Consider the following 12,211-nt stretch of genomic DNA (forward strand, 5'->3'; position numbering starts at 1 on the left):
TGTAAACTGCTAACAAGGCCTCCAATGGGATGCAACATTTCCACATTCATTCGCCTTATAAATGTTTTATTTTCCGGCTGTTGATGGTATTCTCAAATTGGCCATCAGTGAATAAGTTTTGTAGAGTAAATCCCCCCATTAACACTAACTTCCAACATACAGAACAGAAACCAGATCCAAATGAAGGAAGCTGGCAATCTGCTCTCTGCGAGGCAGGCAGGGACATGCACCACAGACCAAGCAACTGTTCCCATTGCAAAGAAAACAAAAACACAGGTGCAGAATGCACGGAGCCCATGCTGATTAGAGCCCAGTATATAGTACACACTCTTTACAAGAAGGAAAAACATTGCTTTTGTTATTTGGCCATGATTCTCTTGAGGCTCCTTTTATCCCATCTCATAGCTCAAAGCAGAATTATTCCAGAGCCCACAGCGGATGTTCTCTGTGATCAGAGAAACATGGGATCTTTCAGGCCTTTAAAAGAGTTATGCTGGGAGATCACCACCCAGGGGTAGAGAAGTACTTGCTACCTGAACAAGCACAGGATAGATCGAGCACCACAATGAATGTTGCTTGGTGCCAGCTTCTCCAGGGTGCCTGGTCTAGCAGAAATCTATCTTTGTACACATCTGTAAGCCCCAGAGCTAGAAATCTTGAAGGGAAAAGCAGCTCTGTGCTCCCCCATAGGAGAATGCGGAATGCTAGATCTGGCAGGATTAATTTGCATGTCATAATTTTGCCTCAGTGTGGTTCTGTACAGTGGTTTATGATGTATTGTGTGGAGTTACTTTTGTCTGGTTTTGGAAACTATATGAAATAGTGCATGGAAATATATTTATATAAGGAGGGGGACATTGTGAATGGTTTAGCCTGGGGAAAGTGAATCACCCTGAGCTGACAGTGGTGTACTGAGCCCAAATCAACAAAGGGAGCAGAGACAGTGTCAGAAAGATTGGAGACTGTGCCCCGGGGAGGGTTTTGCTTTGGGTTGCCTGTCCAGAGATTCTGGACCTGCATGGAGCTGTCTTTATGAGACCGGATGGGCTGGCAGGAGCAGTAGAGCTGATTGCGGGACTGGACCTGACAGCAACTGAGCTGGGGCAGCTGACTGCAGTGAACCAGGGCCTGGCAGCAGCAGGCCTGACCAGGAGCTGACGGTGTGAACTTCAGTCGGCTGCAGTGAACAGCCTGAGAAGAGCCACCTCCTGATGCCTACTTAACCACCCCACGTCTAATTGGATTTGTGACTGAGGCGCAGGTGAGTGGGGTTTGCTTTGGGAATAAGACGTCTGGGCAATTAAGAAGTACTTTTGTAGGATTGGCCCTCATGCACTGTTTGGAGTTTGCTAATTTCATTTTATTATGTAAACAGAGGTTTATCTTGTTCCCCCCTCCCCAAAAAGGGTCTGTGTTGTTTCCTGTTCCCAAGGACTCCTGAGTGGTTGTGAGGGAGAAAGAACCACCCCCCACAACAGGATGTGTGTGTGTTAAATTTAAACTTCTTAAAGCCAGGGAATAGGGGCTCAAGGTTTCAAGTGAAGGCTTCCGATCATGTTTGTTATTTGAAAAGCAATTGGTAGAGAGCATTGAACCTGGCCTTTCCTGCAGCTGATGTCACTGGCAGAAGGGTCACACGTCATTCAAATGAAGTTAACTGGCGCTGAGGCCCACAATGTGACTGAGGCCAAGAAATAAAGACTAGCCCCTTCCCAGCACTCCTGTGTTTTATGACAAGGTGCAGCGCAGTGGCAGAATGTATGGAGCATAAAATGGAATCTCAGCAAGGGGACAGCAGACAGGATTGAGGGTCAGTGGCCAAGAATGGTTGGGGCCAAGGTGGAAACAGTAGGACGTGCGGTAGGTCAGGTTTGAGTTGCACCGATAGCCATGGGTGCACTTAGCCATGTGTGAGGACCTTCCCTAGTGGTGATGTTTGTATCTGATGCCAGAGAGAAATGAGAAGTGCAAAACAACAGCTTGAGAGAGGGTGGCCAAGTCACCTCCAACTATAAAGCAAGCTGCCCATGTGTTAATAGACTGGGAGGAAGCAGAATTTCCTTTACATTAAATATTCTGAGCCAGATTTTGCTTCAGATACGTAATGGCCAATTGGAGTTTTATGTGTGCACCTGCCCCATCAAGGATCAGGCCCCTCTTGGCATAATTTGACCCTTTTGTATCTTTCCTATTCATCCTAATAATGTATCACTTTTTTCATAATCTGCAGCAGGCCAGATTCTGATCTCAGTTACGCTCCTGTAAATCCACAGTGACTCCACGGAGATTGATAGTCTATCTAGGCTTACACCGGTGTGTGAGCAGAATCTGGCCCATGTGGCGAGGTTTGTAATTTTTGCCTGTCTTCCTATTTTTTAGCTTTGCATGTCTCCTCTGCTGTTTTGTGCAGAGATCTGTCCTCCAGACTGACGGAGACCTGCTTCTCACATTTGCACCAAAGATGTGATTTAGAAAGTTGTATTCCCTCAGAGGTTTGGAGGCGGTCAGTGTATCATCTTGAAAAGTCTGTCTTGTTTTTATAAACAAAGGAAAGGTAGGTAAGCTTTTATTCCATTCGGTTGCTTTGATTATGCCACTGAGTTGCTGTATTGGGCAAATCAGAACAGTGATGTTTTGTTTGATTCAGAGGGGGGGGGGAATTAACCACATTTAGTCATCCCCATTAAATATGTAAAATATGCACAGTGCTATTACACCAAGTTCAGACTAGATCTCATGGCAGTTTGCTCACAAATCATTTTTACGGCTCTTCCATCAACACCAATCAGAGTTCAACACGTTAAGCCTTTGGGTTCCATCCAAATGACCTGGTGGTTCTTTGACAATGAAGACTGCCAAAGCCCATCAAAATACACAGTTGGGTGTGGTCACTTGTGTTTTTTTCCTGAGACCTCCAAATACCCATTAGGAAAGGGGGAGAAGGAAGGAAGAAGGTGGAATTCACTGCTGACATAACACAATGCAGTGGAACTGTGCCATTTATACCCGTGGTGTTTATGGCCCAGAAAGTAGATTTCCCAGGTATAAAATGTAACAGTTGCTGCCCTTGAAAGAGCTAGACGCACCCAGGTTTGCACCAGGTGAATCTGAAGTCAATGAAGCTACACTGATTTACTCCAGCTGAGGATCTGACCCAAAAAGTCAATATGATTTACGCCACATTGCCTCACTGAGCTACAAATTTTGAGCCCAATTCTGCTTCCATTTAGCGTAGTGGAAAAATTGCTGTTGATTTCAACTGGAATAGCATTGGGCCCTTTAAAAGGTAGGCAAACTTGGTTTAAAGGAAAAACACTACAGAGTGGTGAATGTTCATTTTTAAGGGCACCTATTGTGTACATAATTACAGGTCAAATGCTAAGGCTTTGAGCCAGTTGAGAAAATCCCCCATTGATCCTAATAGGAGTTTTGCATTAATTAGAGCTGGAGGGTAGGGGATAGACAAGGGCCAAACAGTCTGCTGGTATGAGGAGATCAGCTCTATTGACGTTAATGGATTTAATGGATCTCTGCCAATTTGCACCAGCTGAGGATTTGGCCGAAGTAAGATCTACAGGATTCGACCCTATATTAACAATGTACATCCAGAAGATGCTCTCTGAATTAAATTATATTGCAGCAATTGTAGTATTTTAGTTGAGAAGCAGCTTAGGTGTATCGATTGGTTCCACAGAAAAAGAATTGTTGGCACCTACCCTTGAGTGCAGTTATGCCTGGCTCTAACACAGTCAGTAGGTTTGTGTGGCCACCTGCGCTCACTCCCATTATGCAAATGCATAAGAGCCAGACACAATTTGGCTCTTAGAAACGATGTTGACACCAACAGAGGTGTTTAGCTTCAGCTAGCTGCTATTAGTTATTATACTGGTTCTATGATCTCTTGGTAGAGATTTCTTGACCAGGTTGCTCAAGATCTGGATTCTCCCAACATTGGGAAGGAACTGAGATCCAATATTTTGGTTTGCTCCATTTTGCAGATAAGGTGTCAGCTGAGACAGTCATCATCTCCCCATAGTTCTGGCCCAGATCCATCCTTCTTTCCAATACAGGAACTTCACGGAATTTCTTTCCAGGAGCTCTTCTCTAGATGTAGCATCCTTTCTGTCTTTTTCAGATGGGCATTTAGCTTGTTCCTCTGAAGTCTTTTTTTTTAATGGAATAGATCAGTGGTTTTCAACCAATGGTCCACATACTATGTCTAAGATTTCCAAAGGGGTCTATACCTCCATTCGAAATTTTTAGGGGTCCACAAATGAAAAAAGGTTGAACACCACTGGAATAGATAATAACTAAATTAAAACCAGAGGAGGCGAAGGCCCCAATAAAAAAATTACTATCCATTTAGTCAGGGAAAGGCTCATTCAGATATATCAGGGCATCTCTAGGCTTCATTCTGAAATTAAAGACTAGCCCAATGATACCGTTATATCTATTGTTACGTTCTGTTCCTGCTCCCACTGCAGTCAATGGCAAAGCTCCCACTGACTTCGTTGGGAGCAGGATTGAGGCCACAGATGGTATTATAAAAGTCTTGCATTACTACGTTTCCATTCTGAAAGTAGCACCAGGATCAAAATATCCACTGCAAACCAAACCACAGTTTCTTCCCACAGCCCTTATTACCGTTTGCAAAATGTTATTCAAGAAACCGAGCTGAAAAGATGCCCATTGAGAATTTCACATGGGGACATACTAAGAATCCAAACCAACCAACCGCAATTTATTCAAATCCAAATGTTTGATTTTAAAGGAACCCATTTCCTCACGTTGCCAAATCTCCAGGCATCTCCCTCTCCCTCTCTCTTTTTAATGTGGTCCTATCTTAGCAATAAACACTGACAGAAAAAAAAGAAAACCACAGCTGACATGATAGAAAACTAATCTCTGTGCCAGCCGCTTAGGGTACGTCTACACAGCAACTTGGCGCTAGCCTCCCAGCCTGGGTAGGCAGACTTGCGCTTGCAGGGCTTGAGATAGCACGCTAAAATTAGCAGCTCCACCGGAAACTGGGGATAGCCGCCTGAGCTCAGACCAAGGGCTTGGGTGGGCTTTTGAAAGCCCGAGCTGCCATCCTTGCTGCAGTGTCCACATGGCTATTTTTAGCATGCTACCTTGAGCCCCTCTAGCACATGTCTGTCTACCCAGGCTGGGAGGCTCACTCCTAGCTGCAGTGTGGACATACCCTTAATAACCATAACGTGCGGAAAGTGGTATTCACGAATAGTCGTGTAGTCGTGACAGAATGGTCTTCAAAACTTGGGATTTGAGATGCTTCTCTTGGATTGGCTGCTGTCTGTTCGCCAAGACCAAACTGTCACGGCTTATTTGGAATACCTCCATTTTGGAGTGTGCGACCTTGGGAGAGGGGTGGGAACAGCACAAAGGGGAGGCTCAGGATTTGACCCTCTCTTTCTGCTTTGAAACCTCTCTCCAACCTAAAGGCCGAATTCACACAGTGAAACTCCACTGGCATCACATGAGTTGGGTGATTTTGGCCCTGAACATAAAAAGATTGTGCCCCACACATAATAATGTTTGGGTTTGAGTCTGTCCCATTTAAGGGGAAGAGTTTTCAAAAATACCTAGGAGATTTAGAAGCACACGTCCCACTGGCTTTCAATTGGTAAGTCAATGAGACTTGTGCTCCTAAATCCTCTAGCTGCTTTTGAAAATTCCCCCCCTCTGTCAATAGCAAATACCCAGTGATTTCAGTAGCACAAAACTGAGCCCTTATTTGGTGAGATTTTAGAAGAGGTTTTCAAAAAGCACTAATAGAAGTTAGGCTCCCAATTCCCATAAACGTTCAATGGGAGTTGGGCACCTAATTCCCACCCTGACAGTATAAGAGTTACTGTGACTAAGCTCCACAGTGTAATGGTGGAAGCATTGTAGCCTGTAACATCTTCCGTAAAATGTGACCAGACATTTGCAGTCACGTAAAACAAATTGCAATTAATGGTATGGGTACGAAATCACTGTCAGAAATTCTAAATTATATAATTTGAGTTAAGCACAGATTCTTTATGCCAAATTTTTATTTACTTACTAGGTCATTACCAATAAGCACTACACTAGGTATTTACTTAGGCATAAGCAGTGAGACCTAGATGCCTCGGGGGCTTGGCAGTAGGATATGGAACCTCTCCGCTCTAGATTATTGGCTTGGATATGGTCCAGACTGGCAGTGGCTTGATCTCATTGTCATCTTTGCAACATCCTGTGTGAAGCAGGTTGGTGAGCTCAGGCCAGCTCCTGGTGAATAGGCATCTACAACACAAAAAAATGATGTTATCTGCAATGGCACCAATTAGCAGGAGATGGGAGTGAGGGGGCAGACAACAGCCCTCCTCCCCAAGGTTTTTTTAACTTGCTCAAAGTTCCTTAGGTACAGAGCTGGGGTGGAGAGGGGTGCACGGGGCAAGGCCTGACCACTTTTAAGCAGTGGTCTATACTGAATCTGTACGGCTGCTGCCAGAGCAGGCTGCATGGTCACAGTGCCACTGAAATTTGATCCAGCTGCCCCTTCGTGCAGACGTGGAAGGGAAAACTCTTTGCTGGCATAAACCTGGTGGCAACAGCTCCTGCGTCAGCTGCCTTGGCAAGTTTTGGGACCTCACTTTACATCTGCCCCGTGCAGCTAGAATCATTCAGGGACCTTCCCCTCACTCGATACAGCTCTACTCCTCCCGCAGCTAAGGTGTGGAGAGCCAGAATTCAGCCCTATCGCTATCTTGCTAGAATTTAGCAGCAGGCCATAATCAGAAGACACAAAGCAATACACAATATGGCAAACCAGGGAAAAATAAAACTTGTTTTGCCCCCAGATTACAGGGTAGTTCAACAAGGGGATTTTGGACAAAGATCCTGCAATTCCATGTATTTTGTAGGTACTTGAAAGTCTTAATATTCCCAACACATTTTAATCTGGTTTTTCTTGGTCCCTTCTATTCTTGTGCTCTTTGCAGTCAATGAGAGCAGCAGCAACAGTACAACAGACTCACACTTTGACTGTGCTGATTTCAGGATCCTTTCAAATGTGCTGATAGTATTGATGTACTACGCAAGACAGGCAGGCTGTAAATTCATCATCCATGTCCTCCTCCAGCTATATCACTTTCCCAGTCCACTGCTGGATTCTCTCTCTTTTCACTTCCCCTCCCCTCCTAAACATGACACATACAGACACATTGTTATAGGGTTATACAAACAGATGGGACTTGACCTAAACCTAAATAACCCAGCATATCTGGTGTTTGGATTTGTTACAATAAAACAGAAATGTGTCTTATAGTTAGGAATATTGTTCACGGAAGATGAATGTGCTGCATTCATATAGGGACACAATGGCATTTCGAGATGGGGAACAAACTAATAACCTTCCCCAGTGATGTTTGCTTCTGTAAAATTCACTATCAGATCATTTCATGGGCACCCAGAGGGTGAACCTGTCAGTTCTGGGGTTCTCTAAGGGCTGGGATGTTTATAACATAAGCACAATACCAATTTTTTTAGGTGCTAAGAACATAGCGCCCCCCCCCCCCACAAATCCTCATAACTCCTCAACATAGCAGCAGAAATTGTGTAGACTTCAAGGGCCTGATGCTTATCTCACATTGGTGATTCTAAGCTCTTTGGAGCAGGGACTGCTTTTTGTTCAGCACCTAAAACAAAGGGGTCCGGGTCCATGATTAGGGTTCCTAGGCACTACTGCAATAGAAATAATACTAATAAAAATACATTGGTGTTAAACCTGTGAAACGGGAATCAGCCAGACCCCAAGAGTCTAAGGACCCAAATCTGCAACGCTTAATTCATGATGATTACAAGTAACTTGCCCGAGTAAGTTGTATTAAAGCTTGAGTAAAAGTTGCACAATCAGGCCCTAAGACGTTAAATTTTCCTCCTTTTGAAATGAATCACCTAGAAAAGCACCCGTCTCTTTATTTAGCCTTGTACTCATAGGAATGTTATTGCCTATTTAATAAATTCAGTCTGGGGGGGTTGAGGTCTGTTTGCTTGCTTGCTTGGTTGTTTTTTGAACTCCAAATGTTGCAGATTAGTACAAACACAGGTATTGAGCCAATCTTGCTGGTTTTACTCGCATACATTGTCCCACTGATGTCAGTGGAACTATTCATAAACAAGCAGACTCTGACCCACTATTTGTATTTATGTAGCATCTTTAATAAGTTCACAATTACAGTCTGAGCCCAGTCCTGTAGGCTTTCCACATGTATAACTTCAGCTGACGTCAATCGGAGTTTAAATACATCCGATCTGCATGATCAGGTCTCAGAACTGTGTGTAAAGAAGGCCTGATTCAGGATCTAACATACTAGACCAGGGGTCGGCAACCTTTCAGAAGCGCTGTGCCGAGTCTTCATTTATTCACTCTGATTTAAGGTTTCGCGTGCCAGTAATACATTTTAACCTTTTTGGAAGGTTTCTTTCTATAAGTCTATAATATGTAAGTAAACTATTGTTGTATGTAAAGTAAATAAGGTTTTTAAAATGTTTAAGAAGCTTCATTTAAAATTAAATTAAAATGCAGAGCCCCCCGGACCGGTGACCAGGACCCGGGCAGTGTGAGTGCCACTGAAAATCAGCTCGCGTGCTGCCTTTGGCATGCGTGCCATAGGTTGCCTACCCCTGTACTAGACCATAAAGGGTCAATGTAACTACTGTTTCTCAGGTCCCTAAATACATTCTTAGATCCTTGATTGTAATAGCTGTGGAGCAGCCATTGTGGTTTACTGTGTAAACTATCATACATGCTCGGTTTGTATTCATTATTACAATCTTTAAAAACTAAATAAAAACAAAAGAAATTAACCCATAAACAGTGTTTTACAAGAAAGTTAAAGGATTTGAAATAAATCCACAAAAGGAATGTGAGATTCCAGGCTGGGTGTCCCTCCCTAACTAACCCAGTTTTGCTTAGGATGTACACACAGTGGGTATGATTCTTCTCTCTCTCATACTGGTTTTATACCACTGTGACAACATACACAGTGATCCTGATCTACGCTGATGTAAGATCAGAATCAAGGCCAGAATCTGTAGGATCCCTCACGCTTTGGAGATCTCATCACACACCAAGGCACAACAAAGTACATTTTTAACTGTGAATGGCTTTGCCTATGTAGGTTTAAACCAGACTGTGTCATTCTCTTACAGTTTTATTTAAATGGGTTTCTCATTATATCTCTCAGCAGCAGCAGCAGAGAACACTAGAATTAAAGTTGAAATGGCACTTCCATTCTAACCCTTATTTTCACTTGCTCCGTCCAGTATTCCTGTTTTAGACTGAAGTTTCCTTGCTTGATCTCAGCCAGATGTCATTGTGTATGTTGACATTTTTAGCTAAAATCAATTCAAGTCTTTTTCAGTTTCACAAGCAAGAAATACTTTTTCTCTTTAAGAAAGAAACCCATCCCATACCACCTTAACTTTGGCATGTTGTCACTTTTTGTGTTTAATTGCCTTACTTCAATGTATGTTGATACTTACATACATATGTAAAATGAATAGCATGAGGCAACATACTACTGCATATGTATATATCTGAGATATTCAGAAGTGTCTAGGTTTTTTGAATGAATCACTGAACACTCATCCTCCGAAAATCAGGCCCTTTGATTGTGTTTTGATTTGGCCACCCAGAAATTAAGGCATCCAAAATAATTAGTCATTTTTGTGGAGGAAGGGGAGCAAGGCAGGTTAATATACCATATATTTAGTATATTAACCTGCCCTCATATTATATATATGGTACAGCAGTGATGTTACTAAGATTGTCCCCTTATATACATACATAGATGCGTGTATTGTAATTAATAGGTGGGAATTTTTAAAACACTTCAAAGTGTTGGGCACCGCACTCTAACTGAAAATCAATTAAAGATGGGTATCTAACTCCCTTATGCAATGATGAAAATTTTAGCCTATACTGTGTATGGGCTTGCCTTTTATATCGCTATATAATATGCACATGAAAGATACAAACTACCAGTATATAAATTAGTAATGCATAATTGCACAGAGTGAGTGTATGAATACAATGGCAAAAATATTGAGTGATAAATCCCATGTACTAAATGCAGTATCATTTCATATTTCCCTTCTTCAGACCAGAAAGATGCTTGTTTTCCAAGCCCGAACAGATGCATATATAAACTTTGGAAGGGCAGGGATTTTTCTACTTTATCTGGTGTTGATTTATTTGTTTGTTTTCATTTCCAGATGTGTGAAGAGAGGATTCCAGTTGACAATGACTCCGTTTCTCTTGCAGAACGTAATGGGAGTTGAGTTGAAAGGGACATTATTGCACGTTCAATGAGTATATTGTGGCATTGTGGGGTTTTTTTGGGGGGGGACAATTATTTCCCTCTGGGTGACTGTGAAAAGGTTTGGTGAATGAGGCGTGTGAAGTCCTTTGCATGGCTCTTGCTCAGCATGCGTTAGGGTGGGATGCCTGGCTGTATCCGGATCAGACTGTGGTGTGCAGGACGACCCTGCTTTAACTCCAAGAAAGAAAGAGGCTTTAATGCTTGGAACAGAGTGACCAGCTGTCCTGATTTTATAGGGACAGTCCTGATTTTGGGGTCTTTTTCTTATATAGGCGCCTATTACCCCCACCCCCTGATTTTTCACACTTGCTGTCTGGTCCCCCTAGCCTGGAAGCAGCTGATCCTCCCTCAGACCCCGGCTGGGACTCTGCAATGTGCTTGGCCACCTTTTCCGCTCCTATGCACGTTAGACTGGGACGGGCAAACCCAAAGCGCTTTTAAGAAGTCCCCTCCCACCCGGTGGCAGGGTCTGGTCAGGTGGGCAGAGCTCCCCGGTTACCGCTCAGCTGGAGCCCGGGCGCAGGGCGCACGTGTTCCCAGCCCTCTGGACCTGACCAAACTCCCTGCGCTTCTTCTGAGCCGACCAACTGCAGCAGCAGCAGCAGCAGCCCCCCCCTTTTCTTGGAAGAGGAAGGGTGGGGGGAGTCCGTGGGACTGAATTTGCCGAGCCCTGCACGGCCTCTCCCCGCGGGCGCGTGTCCCCTTCGCTTTGCCTCCCGCTCCGGCCGAGCAGGCGGCGCGATTGGCTGCGGAGGACACGGCGCAGCCCCGGGGACTCCGGGCGCACAGCACAAAACTCCGCCAGGCTGCGCCTGCCGCCTCCACAGCCGGAGCGAGCGAGCGAGCAGCGGGGAGGCTGCGATTCCGGGCTCCGCTCCACCAGCCGCCGCGGCTTTAGCACCACCCCCGAACCCGCCTGCAATAATAACAACAACCGCCCCCTCCCCAGTAAAACAACCCACCCCGCCCGCACAGAGGCAGGGGAAACCCCCCACCCCCGAGCTCACTGCAAACGCCAGGAGAGGCGGCGAGGGGGGGTTGCTGTGCTTATATTTTTGCATGCATGCATTTCTGCGCTAAAGCCGCCTGGCTGCGGGATCCCGGGCTTTGCAGCGCCGAGCAACAGCCCCGCTGCAGAGCGCGACTCCTCCCCCGCGGACTGGTCTCTGGCTGGGGCGGGGGGTGAAGCCGCCGCTGGGCTGGTTTTGCTGGCGACCCGCTCCCTGCACGCCCGGCTTTCGCGAGAGGGGGGCTGGCCAGGATGGCTGGGTCGCCCCGCTCGCTGCTGTGCCTCTGCCTCGGCTGGAGCTGCCTGTGCCTGGCGCTGGGGGACCTGCTGCGGGCTCACCTGGTGGGGCTCCGCAGGAAGGCTGCCCTGGGAGGAGTCACGGGCGGCCGAGCCCGGCCGGCAGGGGAGCCCGGCCGCGCACCGCAGCCGCTGCCGCCGGGCGACAAGGTCTCGGAACACATGCTCCGGCTCTACGACAAGTACAGCGGCGCCCGGCGCCAGGAGCCCCCGAGCCTGCAGCCGCTGCCCCTCCGGGAGGGCAACACGGTCCGCAGCTTCCGAGCCCTGCCAGCGGGTGAGTACGGCCCCGACCCCCTTGCTCCGCTCCGCTGCTGCCCCCCACCCGCCCCGCAGCCTCGGCCTCCCCCTGCCCTGAGCCCAGGGGGAGTCTCTCGAAATTGTGTCTCTTCGGGGCTGTCAAAAGCAGGGACAGGGAAACAGACACACGCCGCTGAAATGTCAGGAGCTCTGAGTAAGCTCGTCTCTCTCGCCGACAGAAGTTGATCGGATAAAAGACAGCACCTCACCCGCTTGGAAAGCCACGCAGAGCCCT

At 46.1% G+C, this 12,211-nt stretch overlaps 1 protein-coding gene and 1 long non-coding RNA gene across 3 annotated transcripts in view; both read left to right on the forward strand.

The window, feature by feature from the left end:
• Window positions 1–966: 966 nt before the first annotated feature.
• Window positions 967–10,437, forward strand: LOC120406955. Its single transcript, XR_005599701.1, has 3 exons — window positions 967–1,261; window positions 2,380–2,554; window positions 10,264–10,437. It is a non-coding gene; the product is annotated as an uncharacterized LOC120406955 (long non-coding RNA).
• A 1,062-nt stretch (window positions 10,438–11,499) lies between these two features.
• Window positions 11,500–12,211, forward strand: part of BMP3 (bone morphogenetic protein 3) — a 28,355-nt gene continuing 27,643 nt past the window's right edge. For both annotated transcript variants that reach the window (XM_039542181.1, XM_039542182.1), the window contains exon 1: window positions 11,500–11,953. In XM_039542181.1, the coding sequence (XP_039398115.1) occupies window positions 11,632–11,953 (322 nt within the window). In that variant the 5' untranslated portion in view covers window positions 11,500–11,631. The remainder of the gene's footprint in view (window positions 11,954–12,211) is intronic.

Source organism: Mauremys reevesii, linkage group 5 (assembly GCF_016161935.1).
Source record: "Mauremys reevesii isolate NIE-2019 linkage group 5, ASM1616193v1, whole genome shotgun sequence".
NCBI classification, from domain to species: Eukaryota; Metazoa; Chordata; order Testudines; family Geoemydidae; genus Mauremys; species Mauremys reevesii.